Source organism: Panthera uncia (genome assembly GCF_023721935.1).
Source record: "Panthera uncia isolate 11264 chromosome D3 unlocalized genomic scaffold, Puncia_PCG_1.0 HiC_scaffold_8, whole genome shotgun sequence".
NCBI lineage: Eukaryota > Metazoa > Chordata > Mammalia > Carnivora > Felidae > Panthera > Panthera uncia.
Genome location: NW_026057586.1, coordinates 18,633,380 through 18,654,361, shown reverse-complemented (window position 1 = coordinate 18,654,361; position 20,982 = coordinate 18,633,380). Strand labels below are relative to the sequence as shown.

The following is a 20,982-nucleotide window of genomic DNA, read 5'->3' as shown; positions in this document are numbered from 1 at the left end:
ACTTTTTTTTTTTTTTTTTTTTGAAGCTAAGGGGAGACAGGTCCTTTGATAAGTTGTTGGTCTTGTTTTGATAGTTATTCTTCCTCTGCTCTTTGGTTGATGGAAACCCATCTTTTCCTTTTGAGTTATTCTTGGAATGAGTAACATGTAGGTCATGATTGTGTTGGTTCTTCTATTTTTCTTCCACAGAGTATAAATGTGCATTATGACAATGGTTTATGTGATTGTCTCATGCTCTAGTTTGAAATAAAACACTTGGATTAATCGGAATTCGCTGCTGATTATAATATGTTTGAACAGCAATCATCTAATACATTTTATTTGGTCATAACTAGTAATTATAAGTCTATACCCACCTATTACCATTCAGTTAAAATTCATATTTTTGCTTTGCTTTGTGAAGAGATTCCTTTTGCTTTGCTTTGTAAAAGCTGATTGTATTGAGGTGTTTTTCAACGTTTTTGTTTTTTTTTTTAATTTATTTTTGGGACAGAGAGAGACAGAGCATGAACGGGGGAGGGGCAGAGAGAGAGGGAGACACAGAATCGGAAACAGGCTCCAGGCTCCGAGCCATCAGCCCAGAGCCCGACGCGGGGCTCGAACTCACGGACCGCGAGATCGTGACCTGGCTGAAGTCGGACGCTTAACCGACTGCGCCACCCAGGCGCCCCTGTATTGAGGTGTTTTATGAATTCATTCAGTAGTCCTTTTTTAGATGCTATGGGGGATTAAACACGAAGAATTATGATGAATTCAAAAGGGAGGATTTTAGGAAAAGAATAATTTTTGTCAGATATTTTGAAGTACTAATGTAACCTGATGGATGTATGTGTATACACATATAAGAATATGTGTATATATAAGAAAGTTATAATCTGCACCACGTAGTCTGTGTCTGGAAATATTACTGGAGAGACTGAGCGCCATGACAAGCTTGATGAGGGCTTGTGAATCAAGTCTCTCAAGTAAAGGAGAATATTTAACACTTTTTTCCTTTTAGTTCTACCAGTTTTCTGTTGGAAATCAGAAAGAAGGCAGGCTTCTGTGCCATGGCCACTACCCTGAAATCCTCGTTGTGGATGCCACCAGCCTTGAGGTGTTATACTCCTTAGTATCAAAGATCTCTCCAGACTGGATTAGCTCCATGAGTATCATTCGATCCCATCGAACACAAGGTCAGTGTGTGACGTCCTTTAGGAACTTCAGTACCCTGACATGACGGGCGGTTTCCTGTAGAGTTTTGTAATGCATCGTATGTGATACAAACCGTAAGCATAATACATAAACAAGAAGTTTGAAGGAAGGAGAGGGGGCATCAGAGGTTGGCAGAGTTGGCGGGGGTGGGGCAGATCATGGAGGACCTTGTGTGCTAGCTAGGGAACTTGGGTTTAGTCCTGTAGATTGGGTTTGGCAGACTTGTACTAGAAAGGACCACATACTAAATATTGTAGGTTTTGCAGGCCATATGATGTGTGTTTCAGTTCTGCCAGTGTAGCACAAAAGCACATAGATAGTACATAAGTGAACGAGCCTGTCTGTGTTCCAATAAAATGTTATTTAATTTAATTAATTTTTTTTTTGAGAGAGAGTATGAGTGGGGGAGAGGGGCACAGGGAGAGAGAGAATCTTAAGCAGGCTCTATCCCATTGCCCTGGAATCGTGACCTGAGCCGAAATCAAGAGTCGGACACACCCAACTGATTGAGCCACCCAGGCGCTCCCAAGAAAACATTATTTACAAAAACAGCCAGTGGGCTAGATTTGACTCATGAGCTGTAGCTTTTTGGCCCTGGCCGTCGATGTTGGGTGGTGTCTGATGATAATACTTCAAGGGACTTCTGTTTTAGACATCACTTTGGTGCCATTGTTGAGAATGGTTTAGGTGGGAGATGGTTTTAGTACCCCCAGGTGACTGGTGCAGATCTGAAGTCCAGCAGTGGCTGTGGACATAGAATGGATGGGTTTGCAGCACTTCCCAAGGCTCGTTAAAGAGTGTTGATTCTGAAGGGTGTTAATAGGTATTAGTGAAAAAGGAGGGTTCAGGCAAATATATTAGGGAGATGTTCAGTGAAATAAAATTGAACAGACTTCTTTAATGTGGGACTTTCTCACGTAGAGGCTTTTTTTTTTTTTTAATGTTTATTTGTTTATTTTGAGAGAGAGTGTGTAAGTAGGGGAGGGGCAGAGAGAAAGGGAGAGAATCCTAAGCAGGCTGCACACTGCCAGCCAAGAACCTGATGCAGGGGCATGATCTCCCAAACCGTGAGGTCGTGACCTGAGCTGAAATCAAGAGTTGGATGCCTACCGGGCTGAGCCAGTCATATGCCCCTCACGTAGAGGCTTTTTAATGCCTATTGGAGAATTACTGCTTTATTTCTGAACACAGCAGTGAAAAGTATTTTTTTAACCTTCAACTTCTTCATTTTCCAGGCAATAGGGAGCTCCTTGTTAGTGCATTCCCCTTAATCTTAGTTACAATCAACATTTTCTTTGAAAAAAGGACTATATTTGGGGTGCCTAGGTGGCTCAGTCGGTGAAGCAGCTGACTTTGCCTCAGGTCACGTTCTCATGGCTTGTGAGTTTGAGCCCCCTCATCCGGCTCTCTGCTGTCAGCGTAAAGCTCGGTTCAGATCCTCTGTCACCCCCTCTCTCTGCCCCTCCCTGGCTTGTGCTTGCCCTCTCTCAAAAACAAATAAACATTAAAAAAATTAAAGAAGCAGTTTGCACGTTTGTTTTAAATTTTTGCACTATTTCCACATGAACTCGCTGTGGTCTGAACAGGATAGGATGTAACTTTGATGAAAGCTTTGGTGCTGTGCATACACAGTAAATGTTACTATCATAATGTTGCAGCATATGTAATTTTTAATCTGCATTTGCCATAGTATTCTAGTCTGTGGATATTTGAGCGTTTTCGATATGCTAGGATGTTCCACTTTTACTATGGATTGACGGGCTTGTGAACAGTTGTTAGAGCATCTCTGTACAGTGTCAGGACATGTAATCACTGTGTTCCAGGGCCTTGCCTTGCCTAGAGAACAGTCTAATATGATGAGGTTTTTATTTAAAGACAGCAAATGGTTCTTTTTAATAAAAGTAATAACTCCTTTCGATTAATATGCTGAATGCTTATACCTGGGGTGTGTCTTAATTTTCATAACAACCCATTAAGCTAGGTACTGTTGTTATTCATTTGTATTTGCTTGCAGATAAGCGTCTCAGATACACAACCTAACCTTACACCTTAATGGCTGGAAATAAATAAAACCCCAAACCAGCAAATAAAACCCCAAACCAGCAGAAGACAGGAAATAAGATTAGAGCAGAAATCAATGCTATCGAAACCAAAAAAAACAGTAGATCAATGAAACCAGAAGCTGGTTCTTTGAAAGAATTAACAAAATTGATAAACCACTAGCCAGCTTGATCAAAAAGAAAAAGGAAAGAACCCAAATAAATAAAATCAAGAATGAAAGAGGAGAGATCACAATCAACACAGTAGAAATAAAAACAATAATAAGAGAATATTATGAGCAATTATATGCCAATAAAATGGGCAATCTGGAAGAAATGGACAAATTCCTAGAAACATATACACTACCAAAACTGAAACAGGAAGAAATAAAGAATTTGAACAGACCCATAACCAGTAAGGAAATCGAATTAGTAATAAAAAATCTCCCAAAAAACAAGAGTCCAGTGCCAGATGACTTTCCAGGGGAATTCTACCAAACATTTAAGGAAGACTTAGCACCTATTCTCTTGAAGCTGTTCCAAAAAATAGAAATGAAAGGAAAACTTCCAAACTCTTTCTATGAAGCCAGCATTACCTTGATTCCAAAACCAGACAGAGACCCTACTAAAAAGAACTATAGACCAATTTCCCTGATCAGCATGGATGCAAAAAACCTCAACAAGATATTAGCCAACCGGATCGAACAATACATTAAAAAAATTATTCACCACGACCAAGTGGGATTTATACCTTGTCTGCAGGGCTGGTTCAATATCCGCAAAACAATCAATGTGATTCATCACATCAATAAAAGAAAGGACAAGAACCACATGATCCTCTCAATAGATGCAGAGAAAGAATTTGACAAAATACAGCATCCTTTCTTGATAAAAACCGTCAAGAAAGTAGGGATAGAAGGATCATACCTGGAGATCATAAAAGCCATAATGAACGACCCAATGCTAATATCATCCTCAATGGGGAAAAACTGAGAGCTTTCCCCCTAAGGTCAGGAACAAGACAGGGATGTCCACTCTCACCACTGTTACTCAACACAGTATCGGAAGTCTTAGCCTCTGCAATCAGACAACGCAAAGGATTAAAAGGCATCTGAATTGTCCAGGAGGAGGCCAAACTTTCACTCTTTGCAGAGAACATGTATTTGCTTACAGATAAACAGACTGAATTTAAGACAGATTAGTTAAATTACCCATAGTTCATTGGTTAGTGAAGAAAATGTGATTTTAACACATATCTCCCTCTTTCTGGAGCCTGCATTTACCTGATTTCCAGTGTCTCTGCTCGCAAAGTTATTTATGCTGTCATGGAGCTGTGACTGCTTCTTACTGGAAGCTTATGAATTCAGATTTTATATCATGTCTTCTCTTGATCACAGTCTATAGAGGGTGTAATGTGTCATAAAATGTTAGAAGGCAGGCAGGTGGGTGGGAAAGTGAGGAAATGTGTGTCTTCAAGAAATTGAGTGTGCTCATCCATGATAAGTAATTACAAATTGTGAATTTGGAAGAATAAACCTTCATTAAGTCATCACGTAATCATAGTGATCAGGAACATTTGAAATTATTAAAAGCTAGTTGATCAGAAATAAAAGAATTCAAGCTGTGTACAACTTTTCCTTGACTTTCAAATTTGTGAACTGTTAGGTTTCAAAATCTGTTTTTTATTATTTCAAGAAATATTGAATTATGTTTTTATGCCAGTTGAAAAGCATTATTACTTAATTTTATTAACTTGAACCATGTTACTATTTAGAAAGAAAGCATATTATGTTTGTAACCTTGGCTTCTTCGTCCCTCTCTACTTAGAGGATACTGTGGTAGCCCTTTCAGTGACGGGCATCTTGAAGGTGTGGATTGTCACCTCTGAAATAAGTGGCATGCAGGTGAGGCAAATGTTATGTTCTTACAGAGTCTTCAATTTTAGTGATGATAGGCCCCTCCTTTTTTTCTTTTTTCTTTTTTTTATTAGAGAGAGAGAGAGAGAGAATGAGAGAGAAAGAATGAATATCTTAAGCAGGCTCCACGCTCAGGGTGAAGCCTGATGTGGGGCTGATACCACCACCCTGGGATCATTACCTGAGCAGAAATCAAGAGTCGGATGCTCAACCGACTGAGCCACCCAGGTGCCCCTCCCTTTTTTTCTTGAAGCGCAAGGACAAAGCTATTCTTTTTCGAGAGCCTTATTGCCATAGTATTAGAACTTCCCCTACTCTGCGGTCTCTGTAAGTGCATTATGTTTTTCATTTTTGATAACAGACATCTGTTCTGTCAAGGACATGAAATAGAGAAACATACTGCATAGGATATAAAGTAGAGAAACCTAGAAGAGCTGGGATTTTTCTCGGTTGCTTCTATTAAAGTTAAAAGATAGTTTGCTTGAGGGGAAAAAAAAATAAAGTAAACCAACACAAAAAGTATGTGAAGCCAATTTTAGTTCCTCTCTCTCTCTGTTCTTTGGGCTTGAATTCCTTGTAACTTTTTGTCAGTAGGAAAGGCAGATCAATATTCTGACAGTATCGATGCTAATCTCTTCAGCTAGGGAATCTTTACACGTTGAATTTGGGAGGACCTGGAGGAATTGATCAGTTTTTGTTCTGTTTGTTTTTTTTTTTTTTAACCCACAAGGACATATAGATACAGAGTTTAGGATCAACTCAAACTTTTATCATCTGTTATTGTCGTAGTGATGACACTCTGATTCTCATCAGTGTTTTAATCTTGAATAGCTTTGTAGCAAGGCATAGTGCCCAGATATTTTTGGAGTGTATCTTTGCTGCTTTTTATTATCTTGGTTCTCACATAAGTGGCTAAAATGATGAATATACCAAGTGATGTCTTTCTTTCATTTTATTTGTTTTATCATTGTATGATAATTTTAATCAACAACCAAACCATTCCTGAAGTTCTATAAATCTTTCTCTTTTCAGGATACTGAGCCAATATTTGAGGAGGAATCCAAACCAATTTATTGTCAGAATTGCCAAAGCATTTCTTTTTGTGCATTCACACAAAGATCGCTTTTGGTTGTGTGCTCCAAATATTGGAGGGTAAGATAACTGCATAAGTAAGAAGCTGTATTTTTACCCTTCATGGTGTTGGTTTATCAGACTTCCAAAGATAATTATAAGGAAGAGCTTGGTGCAAGAATATTTTAACCATTTGGAATTCATGTGTGATTTTGAGATCAAATTTTTAGATGTTGGGGTTTGGCTATATATAGTTATCTTTTTGTTATTTTGGTTTATAGAATGCTTCGGAATAATGATTATTCTGTTGATCTTAATTTCTTCCCTTTGCTACTGTTTCAGTCATTATTTTCTCAGTGCAATGTAAGCAGTGGTGATGAGTTTTCTGCAGGTTGACCCGTCTTTGTTGTTATTCCCAGTTGCCGTTCCCTTCTGCTTTCTTGGATCTGGCATCACTTCTGAGCTACTGATGGCGGGAATATATTACTTCCACATTGCGAGACTTCAGTATTTCCATAATAGAAAAAGAGCCAGCATGTTTTGACCACTCGTGCCTAGCATAGTTTTCAAAGCTTTCCCTGCATTATTTCTTTTAATCCTCACAACTCCCTGAGGGGAAGTCTATTAGTTACCTAATCCTGCATAACAGATTACTTTAAAACTTCGCAGTTTCAAACAATAAACACGTATCACCCCCCCATCTGGTTCATGTATCGCCACCCCAACTGTGAGTCAGGAATGTGGGCACAGCTCAGCTGGGTGCTGTGGCTCAAGGTCTCCCACAGGCTGCGGTCAAGGTGTCAGCCAAGATGACAGTCGTGTTCTAGGAATCACCTAGGGTGGTTCTGCTTCCAGGCATACTCACTTGGTGGTTAGAAGGCTTAACGTCTAGCTAACTTGGCTGGAGGCATCAGTTCCTTGCCATGGGGGCCCCTCTCAGCCTGGGAACGGTCTTCCCTCAGCTTGAACAAGCAAGAGAAATTGTAGCCAAGACCCACCTGATCTGGCGACTGCAGTCTCCTCTCTTCTCCCACATTCAGTTGTTTAGAAAGTCACAAAATCCTGCCTGTGCTCAGGGGAGAAGATTGCACAAGGGTATGAGTACCAGGTCCGGGAGTCTTGGAGGCTGTCTGCCACGGCAGGGATTGTTACTTTCCCCATCTTGTAGGTGAGGTGCTGGAGGCTTGGGGACATAGCAAGCTTGACTAAGGTTGTACAGGTGGTAGTGGAGTTGCTGGGTTACAACTCAAGACAGCCTGACTGCAGCGGCTGCTCTCATCGCCACCATGTGATATGCCTCAGAGGGCACCGGATTGGTAGCGACAGACCGACTAGGGCCGCCGGTGGTGCCTACCTTAACCTTATTCTTACCACTGCTACTGTCCTGGAATCAGATTAGAGGAGAAGCTAGCAGTTGCTTAGTTACAGTAAGCTCCATGGGATCCTTCGTCTTAAAATTGAAAGCACTTGTAAATGGTAATACATCAGAGTGCAAGAGGACACAGTGAAAAGTATACATCCTTTTCCCCTGGTACGTTTCCTTGTCCTCCCCAGAGGCAGTGCTAATACCAGTTTCTCGTGTGTTCGTAATAAGCATCTTACAATCATGTGAGAACAGAAGAAAAAGACAATCCAGTAGGAAAATGGACAAAAACGTTTGATGAAAGGAGGAAGCCGATGGATGATAAATTTAGAAAGGTGCTCAGCTTCATTAACCATCAGGGAAAAGCATAGTAAAACAACTGAGGTAGCACTAGTAACTTACTAGAACGACTTTTCCGGATATTTATTGCCAAAAAGAAGTTTTCTGTTTTTATATGGTTAAGTTATCATCTTTTATGGATTCTTTTTTTTTCTTTTCCTTCTTTTTATGGTTTCTAATATAATTTGTGACATGTTCTAAAGGGCTCTTCATAAGCTAAGATTTAAAAATTTTTTATTTCATTATCCCTAATATTTGTATAATTTTTACTTTATATACCTTTGAATATTCAATTTGGAATTTATTTTGTATAAATTGCAAGATGTAGATCCAATTTATTTTTATTCCTGATGGACCCCCAGTTCCTGATGCCATTTGTTGAATAATCTATTTTTCTATTGTGATGCTTTTATAATATACTCTGTTCCTTTAATTACCGGAATCTGTTTCTGAACTTGTTAGTTTTTCTGTTTATGCATCAGTACGATATTGTTTTATTTTCTGTAGCTTTATAATTTGTTTTAATAGATAATAAGGCTGGAGGGTGGTCTCCAGTCTTTCTTGGACTTGGCTATTCTTGTAGTGTTAATGTTATAAATGATAAATATGTCCAATCTTGGTAAATTCAGCTGGGATTTGTTTCAATTTCAAGAAAGCTGTGCATAAACAGTTTGATTGCTTTTTATTTAAAGAAAACTAAAATAAAAATTCTGGGCCATGGAATTACTTATTTATCCTGGGGAAATTTTTTAGCACTGTAAAATACACTATTACCAAATATTGAAAGTGGTAGAAAAATTCTTCTAGGAATTATGAGATGAGGGTTTTAGTCCTAGCTCTGGCACTTACTAGACATGTGACTGTGAACAGGTGATGTGACCCTTGTTTGTGTCAGTGTGTTGTTTGTAAAATGGGATATAGCAATGCCTGCTTTTTTTTTTTTTTTTGGGGGGGGGGGCTTTTATACTTGAGGATTATTAAATAATAAAACTGAGTCCGTTAACTTCCTGTTTACAGTACTTCAGCACCTGGATGAAATAAAGTAAGGTAATTCCCATATTAGTAAAGAGATATTCTGATATCTGAGTTTATCAGAAATGTTGTCGGCTTTGCGCAGTGGCAGTATCGTAGCCAATGAGGTTTATCCGAGGCGCGATTATTGCTAATTGAAAACTTATCAGAAATGTTGTTACTGAACATAGAAATGAAACAGGAAACATAGCCATGCATTCTAGAGGCTGGTTCCCTATTACCTAGAATTCTTTGAAGGAATGTTCCTGCCTTTAGATAAAAAAGGGCAAGGATTCCCTGTCCCTGTGGCAGGCAGTATGTCTGCTCCACTTGTCACTCAGTGTCTGACCCCCCCAGAGGCACACAGCTGGGGACCTACATATGTTTTCTCTGCTGAAGATGACTGTGCCCCGGGGCTCACTGACACAATGTCTTTAACTTGAGGTAGTGAACTTTACAAGGCCTGAGTTTGTTAAATACATTTCTAGAAGTTTGTGTTTTGTTTTTACTTTAAATGTCAATGTATCTTATTTAAGTGATACCAATTATATTAGACTGTGAATTTCTTGTTCCCTGTAGGTATTTGATGCTGGAGATTATTCCTTGCTGTGTTCAGGTCCTAGTGAAAACGGACAGACGTGGACTGGAGGTGACTTTGTATCAGCAGATAAAGTAATCATCTGGACTGAAAATGGACAAAGTTATATTTACAGACTACCTGCCAGGTACTCAATAAATAACAAGTTAGGACTTTAATATAGTCTGAATTTGGGGTATAACTTGAATGTATGAAAATGTATAGAGTAAAAATAACTCAGGTAACAAACTTAAGAACTTAAGTTAGATTTGTAATTCCAGTTTAACTTCTAAGTACAAAAATTAGGTGGATCTTTATTTAAAGTAGGGTATTTTAATGACATTAATGACTACATTAAATTAACTATAATTTGAAAATCCATATTTTGTCCATTGTCCAAAAATCTTCATCATATAGGATGATAAAATATTTAATGACAGTATTTTAATTGAATGTTGTAATTTTTTCATTTTCAGTTGCCTTCCAGCTAGTGATTCATTCCGCAGTGATGTAGGGAAAGCAGTTGAAAATTTAATTCCTCCCGTACAGCATAGTCTCTTGGACCGAACAGATAAAGAGGTAAAGTTCTTCAGGTACCCCTTATACATGATAGTGACGTTGAAAATGTTTGACAGCTACATTTATGGGTGTCTTTTGGTAGCTAAGTATTTGAAAGAGTAAGGGCACTGTGTTAAATGTTGTAAAGCATTTCGACATGGTCAGTGGTGAGCACAATCTTGAAATTTGTGTATCTTAATCATATAACATGCTTATAGTATTCACCTTTCTCTAAGAAAAAGACGATCTTATGCTGACTACATATCGGAAATGACTTTTTGATAAAATTTATATTGGTGGTACCAACTTATTTTATGCTGTCATGTAATTATAAACATAGTGACAGATGTAATTTTAGGAGGACTAAGATCATCGTGGAATACTGCTGATTAGTAATAGTTCATTACTTGAATAGGCATTGCTGTCTCTCCCCAAAATCATACAGTGATTTAAATTATTAGGCATTAGAATTAAAGAATGAGGGGTGCCTGGGTGGCTCAGTCAGTTAAGTGGCTGACTTCGGCTCAGGTCATGATCTCATGGCTTGAAGGCTCGTGAATTTGAGCCCTGCGTCGGGCTCTGTACTGACAGCTCAGAGCCTGGAGCCTGCTTCCGATTCTGTGTCTCCCTTCTCTCTGCCCGTCCCCTGCTTGCGTTCTCTCTCTCTCTCTCTCAAAAATAATAAACAAACTGAGGGTTGATGGGGGGGTGGGAGGGAGGAGAGGGTGGGTGATGGGTATTGAGGAGGGCACCTTTTGGGATGACCACTGGGTGTTGTATGGAAACCAATTTGACAATAAATTTCATATATTGAAAAAAATAAAAAATAAAAAAAATAAAACTTTCTACCAGGAAAAAAAAAAATAAAAATAATAAATAAACATTAAAAAAAATTTAGAATTAATGAAAGATTTTTTTCTCTATAAAAAACCAAAATTTATTATGATTTCTAAAAACCTACTTACCAATTTAGAATTGAAATGCAATGGCACTTAGTACTAGGTTTTTATCTCCAGATGTTTTGAGCATTAAGGATGAAGCTCTGGTTTTAGAAATAAAGTTTCCTTTACTTGTATTCTGGGTTTCCACAGGTTTTCATTTTGAACATTTTGTTCCATTTTTATGTGAAGGTATGGTGAGGGGAAGGGAATTTTTTTTAATATTTTGAATTTATGGAATTTATACATCTTTGTACAGTTAAGATGCTCCATATCTTGTCCTTTATTCCCCTAACTTAAACTCCTACTTACTGCTCTCCAGCCAGTCACTTTCAGGTAAACTAGGGGATAATGACTTGCATAAAAAACATACATAAAACAGAACAACCACATTATATTTTTAAAATATCAGCTTAATATGTTTAAGTTAAGATACGTGTATTATATGATGGGAGATACACTGTGGTATATGGAATATTGGTTATATAGGTGCTGTAGCAACTTCTCCAGGTTTGGTATATTTTTTTATAAATGACAACATTTAGTAATTTCCAGACTTCAAGTTAAATCACATTATTGATTATGCTTAATATATGTAGTTTCAATAGGCTAGTGCTTTTTTAGGAAAGAACTAATACCAAATACAGTAACTATTTGTTAACTCTAACTGTCAGAACTGAAGTTTATTTTTTTACTGTTTTTCAGGATACGATTCTATGCTTTAATATTCAAGTGTTTATGAATTGATCATCTCAACTTTAATTTTAGGAATCTACCACTCTTTAGTATTTTCATATAAGTGATATCACTGAAGGCACAAGATCTTAAGCAGAAAAATAAACTGTTTTAAAAATAAAAGTGTACCCGAGAGCCTAATGAGTGGTTTTTGTTCCTAGTAATTTATAGCTAACATACTGAGCTAGGCTCAACTTGATTACATAAATGTGATCAAGTAAAATGTCATGCTATTAGTTGAAAATATACTACTTAAAAAAATGGAGTCCTCTACTTGTGAAATCTTGGTAGTTTAATTTTGTTGCTATTCTTAGTGACTAATCAGGAATGAGCAAAAAGCTAGGATTAGGGAGTTCTCCTTTTTTGGCCTTTAAGGTGGACACTTCTTTTTGGTAAAGAGTGATATATCTTTGTATTAATTATTTAATAACAGTTAAAAAAAATTGCATTGCGGGGCGCCTGAGTGGCTCAGTTGGTTAAGCGTCCGACTTCGGCTCAGGTCACGATCTCACGGTTCGTGAGTTCGAGCCCCACGTCGGGCTCTGGGCTGACAGCTCCGAGCCTGGAGCCTGCTTCAGATTCTGTGCTCCCTCTGTCTGCCCCTCTGCTGCTTGCACTCTGTCTCTTGTATTGTCTCAAAAATAAATGGACGTTAAAAAAATTTTTTTAAAAAATTGCATTGCTGTGGTGAGTAATCAGTTTTTCTAAAGCAGAGAAAAAGAATTCTAGAGAAAGACTATAAATGTCCTTTTCATTTCTTTTCATATTTGTATTTACTGGATTTGAATATTAGCTGACAGGTAATTAATGCTATAAAATTACACTAAAATATTGTTGAAGACTCCTACTATAAACACTTTTTATTGATTTATTTTTTACCCTGGTACTGAGGCAAAGTACTTAACATCCTTAACTGAAAAAATCTTAATAAGTGAAATATTTTCATTAAAAAGACAGCTATGGGGTGCCTGGCTGGCTTAGTCAGTAGAGCATGTGACTCTTGATCTCAGGGGATCGTGAGTTCAAGCCTCAGGTTGGGCGTAGAGATTAATTTAAAGAAACAACAACAAAACAGCCAAAAATATTTGAACTTTTTTTTTTTTTTTTTTGACAGTTACTAATTTGTCCTCCTGTTACTCGGTTCTTCTATGGATGCAGGGAACACATCCATAAACTCTTAATTCAAGGTGATTCTTCAGGAAGACTGAATATTTGGAACATATCAGACACACCTGATAAACAGGAAGGTAAGGAAGGTAGTAATAAATCATGTGCAGCAACTTCGTAATTCTTTTAATTTAGCAACATAAATCCTAAGCATAATAAATTCATAATGTACGTGTCATTTTATCCTTTGAATTATAGTTTGTGACAGTTATCATTCTTCGATATATATTACTGAATCAACTGTAAGTACTTTTATTTTACTATGTTTAATTTTTTTCTAACATGAACAAATTTTTTTCTTTTTAAATACAAAACAAAACCTCCGCAGAGCTGAAAATGACAACCTCTATTAGCTTGCAAGAAGCATTTGATAAACTGAATCCTTGTCCTGCTGGAATTATAGATCAGCTGAGCGTGATTCCCAATAGTAGTGAACCTCTTAAAGTCACCGCGAGCGTGTACATCCCGGCTCACGGACGACTCGTCTGTGGCCGTGAGGACGGAAGCATCATTATTGTGCCCGCCACCCAGACGGCCATCGTGCAGCTGCTGCAAGGGGAACACATGCTCCGCCGAGGTATACTGACCGTCTGCCACCGTCTAAAGTGTGTGCACGGGCCTGTGCTGCCCGTGTTTGCGCTCTTTGTTTGTGACAAGTGCAGTGAATCCACGTAGTCGTTAGCATGCCAGGACTTGGCAGAATTTACTGCGCATGTAACAAGTACTTGGTACCTGTTATTGGGGTACATACCATGTGATAACTGTGCATAAAGAGACATCTGATTTTCTCTTTTTGGTATGTGTTAGTAGTTTCGTTTATTATCGGTTATCTCTATGGTTGACTAAACACCGTATCATCAGTAATGCTGGTAATCTTTTAGAACAGTGCTGTCCAGTAGAAATATGTGATTTTCTATATCCGCATTAATAGAGTAAAAGAGAAGCAGATGAAATTCATTTTAATCGTCTGTTTTATTTAACCCAATATGGCAGAACTATTTTCATCTCAACTTGTAAAATTGAAGTTTCAATTTTACAATATAAAATCAATTGTAATTAATATAAAGAATTACTAATGAGATATTTTACATTACTTTTGTGCTGAATCCCTGAAATCCCATGTGCATTTTACATTTACAGCACATGTGAATCCAGACTAGCTATGTTTCAAGCGCTCAGTAGTCTCCTGTGGCTCGGAGCTACCATATCGGACAGAGCAGTTTTCGACGATAAAATTAGAAGTTTTTTTCTATGATCAAATGTATAGGTATTCTGATGATTCATATTTGCTTTTATTTGTTGAAATTTTGTAAGACTTTGATTTTCCCATTTTAAATCCAAAACCTCATTCACAGGTTGGCCACCTCACAGAACACTCCGTGGTCATCGGAACAAAGTCACATGTTTGCTATATCCTCATCAGGTCTCAGCTCGTTATGATCAAAGATACCTGATATCTGGAGGTGTGGACTTTTCAGTCATAATTTGGGACATATTTTCTGGAGAAATGAAGCACATCTTCTGTGTGCATGGTGGCGAGATTACTCAACTTCTAGTTCCACCTGAAAACTGTAGTGTAAGTTGATCATAAAAGATTATTTTATTTGTGGTAGCGCTGAATTCTGTTGCTCTCAGGCATAATATAAAATGGAATCTAGAGTAACTGAAAGAAAATGTGACAAGAGAATTAACAAAACCTTTTCAGTTTTTAAAACTAGATAATGGTAACATATGCTATTTCAGCAGAATTGTAATTATTTACTGTTGGGCACAGAAATAGAAGGTCCACATAGTGTTTTTCCTGTTACTAGCTTCTAAATTTTAAATGGTGTGACTTGTCTCTGAAACATAGGAGCAGGTTATCAAAGTTCCAGTTTTCTGTTTTAAAGTAGTTTAAATAGTCACAAAGATATTCTGCAATCTTATTATTTTCAGCCCTATCTAAGCAAGAAAGATGATGAATGTATACTTTGGTAGAGGCAAAATACTTACCAATGCTTATTAATAGTGTTTGTTTAAGTGAACACTGTGACAAGGGAAAGTATAATGGTCACTGATAATGATTTTGGAGAATTTTGTACATACTTTTGTGGAAGCAGATTGCTTTCTTAGTGATGGGTATGTAATGATGTCAAAAACCCTAATCATTTTAGGAATGTGAGGCTTTAGGAGGGAAATTTAGGGCTGCTAAGTAACAGAACCACATTTTTTTACCCATAATTTCTTTCACTGTGTGTTAATCATGAACTTTTTCTTGTGATTAGCCATTGTTGTGTGCGCGGTCACCATCCCCCAACATTCACCTGTGTGCGGACGCACAGACGCGCACTGTTGTCTCACACAGATTCCATGTTCACTGAAACCCACTCAGCTTCACCAGTTATGATCTTTCTGAACAGGAGAACATTTTGCTTGTGTATCTGATGCAGTGTTCACGAGGTGTCTCATTTCAAAACCTACGAAATTTTCCTTGGCCTTTCTGCTTACTTACTTCCCCTTCCGAACAGTGTGTTTTATCTGCTGTGTTCTGCCAGAGCTAGAATTTGTCTGATTTGATGTTGGCGGTGGTGTTGGCAGACTTAGTGCCCATTATCCTTTTTTTTTTTTTTCTGCCAGACTTGAAAATTCAGGTTCTTAATCCTTCTCTTCTTTCTTTTTTAATCCTGCCTTTTCCTTTCTCTCCAGTGGGATTAATGCTAGTTTCTTATCTCCATCACTGTGAACAATTGCTGTGTGTTTATCTAAGCAACCAGTCTTATGTCTATTTCAGTGAAACAGATACCATTGTAATTGCACTTGTGATTTTCAGTGCTGTTACAATCCCATCCTAAGCCTTACTTTACAGTAGGTATTCCCTATGGTGAAACATGAGAATTTTTTCATCCCTGACTGCAAATTTGGTGAAATATCTAATTTTTGATCCTGAAATTGATTATTTAGATTATACCAGTTTAGAATAACCATTCCCGATTTGGCAGTTTTTTGTTTTTGTAAGAAAACGTTAAAAATATTAGAGAAATAGGTATCTGATTTATTTATTTTTGTACATTTTTATTTATTTTTTTGAGACAGAGAGAGCGAGGGAGGAGGGGCAGAGAGAGAGGGAGACAGAATCCCAAGCATGCTCTGTGCTGTCAACACAGAGCTCAACACGGGGCACAAACTCACAAACTGCGAGATCATGACCTGAGCAGAAATGAGTAATCTGACGCTTAGCCGCCTGAGCCACCCAGGCGCCCCGAGAAATATGTATTTTAAATTACAAATATTGAAAGTTAAGTTGGGAGTGGTTTACATGAGATCATGTTTTCTGTTTGAATCTACATAAATTTGTATGTGTTTTAGCTTGTATGTTTGTATGAGAGCATACTCTGGTTTCTTTTTTTAAAAACTTCCAAGTGGATATTTAATACAATAAATTTGTTTTGACCAGTTGCATTTGGAAATGTTTTTAGTGAGTAAAGAGCTACCTGTAGACACATGCAACTACATAGGGAATGGACTCCTTATTAGGTGGGGCCGGCCCACGGTGCTAGTGGACTGGGTGATATAGGAGGCGGAGACATGGACCAGGAAGTCTGGCACTTGGAAAATAACGTATGATTTTCAATTTACTTATAGGCTTCACGATAGAGATTCTCTTGTTTTTAATTGACTTTCAAAAGTACCATTAAGACAAACTTGCTTTTAGCTTTGTGATAATTTAACAAGTTGTGACTGCCTGGTTAATAAGCTGTCCATTTAGCCGGTAGTTAGGGACATTACCTAATGTGTTTGAAGATCAAAGGGCCTAAATGATTAACAAATAAGCTAAGAATTTGATATTTGCTAAATGTTTGTCAAATGACTGTCTTGCTAAGTTTAGAGCTAATGACATCAGATGACAGTTCCAATGCTTGGGTTGTCCCTCTCATAAATTTATCTGGTGTCACTTTCTTTTAGCAGAAAATATTTGGTAGTTGGGAGATTTTAAATATTTATTAAGTGTAATGATTAAAGATAAATATTGAGAAGTTTGTCATCTGCTTTTTGGATTAGAATAGACTTTTGGTTTTTATCTTAGGTAGGTAGATTCAGAAAGTTGAATTTTGACTTCCTGCATTTTTTTTTTCTTTTACAGGAAAAGATGTTCTAAAACAGAGGAATATGAACTGTGTTTTAAAATTTACTTAAATTATAATCAAGAACGTATAAGGTTGATGATTCTTCCTTTATTTTGTATTCATTTCATGTTTACCAAGATATAGAAGGTTTTGAGTAATAAGCAGATCATTGTCTCTTAGCTTCCATAGACAGCAAAGAAAGAATGAAATCCTACCTGCTAGGTAGAAAAGATACTGCAGCTAGAGACGAGCTCTGAGGACAGACTGTACCTTTCACAACTCCACATACATTTCTCAGGGGACAGATGACACGTACTTACATTCCTGCTGTCTAGGTATTTGTCATCCTTTCTTGTCCCACTCCATCATTTTTATGCTGTTTTAGCATCTTTGTATCAAAAAACCTTTCCGTATTCTTACTATAAATTAACATTAATTTAGTGCCAGGCTCAGTGGTTCTATATACTTTATTTTTGATAAACAATTCATGTATTCTTTTATTAATGGGAGTTTTAATTATTTAAAAATTTGACATGTTCAGGGTTGCCTGGACTTGCACAGGTCATGATCTCATGGTTCGTGAATTCAAGCCCCGCACTGGGTTCTGAATATGAAATATCAAAGTAATTCAGGATTGTGCAGTGCTAAAGGGTTATTGAGAACAATTCAGAAAGTTGTTGGGGGTCGTATTACTATCTGCCAAGTAATGTACAGGCTATAGGCTGTGAGCTGTCAGCACAGAGCCTGATGCGGGGCTTGAACTCAAGATCCGCGAAATCATGACCTGAGCTGAAGTCGGATGCTTAACCGACTGAGTCACCCAGGTGCCCCCTGCCAAGTAATGTGTTTATGTGTTCCCAGAAGTACAACCTTGCATTTTAGGAGGGGGATCAGGCGCGTGTTAAGTAAGGCTTCTACAAGGCCTACTATATATGGTAAAGGAGAGATACTACAAAATGCTGTAAAGGAAAGGGAGGGGCATATTCCAGGGACTCCAAAAGAAGCAAGGAGCTTTGGTAGACCACTCAAAAAATGGTGTGAGCTTTGTGTATCAACTTTGGGGTGGATGTTGAAACTTGTAGTTTTGAAATTTCTAATACTAGGTTATTTGCCATTTCTGTTTCTTCTTAAGATTATGGAATGTAAAGGGAAAAACTTCAGTTCGAGGTTGGTGTTTTTCTGTTTGGTGGTTTGATTTCTTGATGAAACAAAATGTACCCTCTATACAGATGAGTGATACATGTACACACATGTGCATGAAACCTACATGTGAAAGATACATATACATGTGCCCTACCTATGTGCAAAAGGTACACATACATGTGCTGTGTATATGAAAGATACATGTATTGTATATTTATATGAAAGATACACCTGGAAGAAGACTGAAGGAAAACTACTAAAATAGTATTTGAATCATACAGCATAGCATAACATTCTGTACCATTTTTGTTTGTCATTCCAAGCTGTGTTTATTGTTTTTAAAAGAGTGGTTTTTATCTTGTATGTTGCTTTTCAAGTGTTAGAGCTCTGAGGCAGTTTTAATAGGATTCAAATTTAAAGTGGAACCTTTATATTATCATTATTATTTTTTGGAACCTTTATATTATTATTAGATTAGATTGCCACTTTAATACTCATATAGAACACTTTAAAAAAAGCTTGTAAAAACAGGCTTGCTACAGTTTTGAATTTTTTAATTTTAACGTTTCATCTGCATTGAGAATATTACTGTAGTGTCTTAAAATATTTTACAAGTGGATATATAAAATGCAAAAGGTATTACAGCTTATTAATGAAAAACAAGTCTCCTTTCCCTCCTGTTCTCCAGCTGTGTGGTTCCCTTAACTCTGAGTGCAATATCTTACAGTCCTTCAGAGATTTTCAGTACTAGAGTGTTTTAATATTGTAGAACTCTAGCATTTTAGCTTAGTCTTATTTTAATAACTGAGAAATTTAAGCAACAGAGCAGTTAGAGATAGAAGGCTCCCCATATTTGGGTAGCTGTCAGAGGTGGGTGAATTTCCAAAATCTGAACTGTAGGCTAGGGGAGGCCAAAGAGTGCACCAAATCCCTGGGGGAGTTGGGGAGTTGGAGGAAGAGAGCTCTTGAAAGGGGGGACAGATGTTCTTCGGGCTTCTGAAATCCCACAGCAGGATACCTGCTCTAAGTCTCTTGCATTAGGATTAGTAGTTAATAGATGATAATGATCTGACTTCTTCCCTTACTTCCCTGCCACCTTCTCTCTTACTCATCATTCTTTTTTTTTTTCTTTCTTTTTTTTTTTTTTTTAACCTTAGCTTCCAGTGTAAAGGATCCCACTCTCCAAGACCCGGGAACATTTTCTTTTATGTCCATCTATTTTAATTTCAGAGAAAAAAACCAGACTTTGAAAAAAGACGAAGAAAATAATTTTAAAATGTCAGGAGTGCTTTAGAAAACATTTCCCCTCATAAACCAGACAGATACTAATGACAGGAATGAAAATGCAGAAGTGAAAAAATAACACTGGTGACCCAGTAGGATATTTCTTACCTGTAGAATGGTAGTCATGTCTTTGCATGGAGCTAGCTACCCATGTTTCCTCTGTCTGCACTTGCAGCAGGTGGCTGTGCTTAGTACAGCCTGTGACAAGGAACATGTGTGTGTGTCATACTGTTGATCCCGCTTATTTACATTTAAGAAACACACAAGTGCATACCGTGTATGTATGGATACATGCATAGGTAATACAATTATTAAAATTGAACTGGAAAGAGTACCAAATTCAGATTCTGCTTTGCTTTGGGAATGAGAGGAACACATATGGAAGGGAACCAAAGAAGTGACTTTATTAAGTATTCTGCTTTGTTTATTTTTAGTTAATATATGTTTACTATTTCCCTCTTTCTTTGGCATGAATGACTGGATTACCAGTTGTGTGCTGCTAGTAGAACTTTGTATTCAAAACAGAATTTTTGGAAAATGTTTCAAAATAAATTTAGTATCCATAATACATATGTTTCTTTACGTGAGCTATAGGCTGACTTCTTTAAGAGATGAAAATATGATTACTTTTCATTTATTGTATCTTGATAAACTTGTCTTATCCCATAATCTCCAGAAGTATCCAGAAGGGGGCAGCATTGGTTTGCGAAAACAGGAAAGTCAGGCATCTAACCTAATTGTGCCTTCGCTTGACAATATTAAATCCCCAGCTCTTAGAGACAAATACAGTAATATGAATGGTGTATGTGACTGTATGTATGCTAGTAGGCTAATGTTCACAGCCATTAAGAACAATTAACAAATCAGGTTTCTTTTTAGTATATTGTGTGTTTTTTTTTAAAGTACTGGAAGCTTTTGTTTGCATTAGCTCTTATCTCACCTTTTTGAATTTCAGCTTTTGTTATTAATTTAATTTGCATGTTACATTTATAAAGCAATATTTATTATTATGACATAGTCTCTGAAGCCAAGCAGAGTAAACGTTGGTAATACAAATGAAACAAAAGCAGGAGGCAGAACTAACGTTTTTCTAAAATATATCACAATGTACATAATGTTCTGTAACAGTCCTTTTTTCCTTTAACATTTAATTTTCTTGGATTTTGAGACCATTTTCATATGTTTTTATGCATTCAGCACTGTCTTTTTGAAATTAATTATTATCTTTTTAAATTAAATAATACACTGTTAGTTACAGAGAACACAAATATTTTCTAAAGATGTTCTGGTCATCTTTCTGTCTCACTAAATACATTCCAACATCATTTTTAATACTTGGTAATTTATTTTATCAGAAATTTTAGAATGTTGCTTTAAGATTTTTTTCTTGTCAACAGTGAGAATACAAATTAGTGTAGCTAAATATTTTTGCACATCTGAAACGATTGCTTAAGATAAATTTGTAGATATAGAATTTCTGTATGAAAGGGCATATTGATTTCTTAAAGCCTTTTGACTAGGTATTGCCAAATTATCCCTTAAAA

At 37.1% G+C, this 20,982-nt stretch overlaps 1 protein-coding gene and 1 pseudogene across 5 annotated transcripts in view; both read left to right on the top strand.

The window, feature by feature from the left end:
* Positions 1–20,982, top strand: part of WDR7 (WD repeat domain 7) — a 353,598-nt gene that overhangs the window by 34,478 nt on the left and 298,138 nt on the right. For all 5 annotated transcript variants that reach the window (XM_049619906.1, XM_049619908.1, XM_049619907.1 and 2 more), the window contains 8 exons: positions 1,001–1,175; positions 5,061–5,137; positions 6,182–6,301; positions 9,513–9,658; positions 9,987–10,089; positions 12,856–12,988; positions 13,237–13,485; positions 14,264–14,484. In XM_049619906.1, the coding sequence (XP_049475863.1) occupies positions 1,001–1,175; positions 5,061–5,137; positions 6,182–6,301; positions 9,513–9,658; positions 9,987–10,089; positions 12,856–12,988; positions 13,237–13,485; positions 14,264–14,484 (1,224 nt within the window). The remainder of the gene's footprint in view (positions 1–1,000; positions 1,176–5,060; positions 5,138–6,181; positions 6,302–9,512; positions 9,659–9,986; positions 10,090–12,855; positions 12,989–13,236; positions 13,486–14,263; positions 14,485–20,982) is intronic.
* LOC125914977 (uncharacterized) lies at positions 9,028–9,109 on the top strand (annotated as a pseudogene).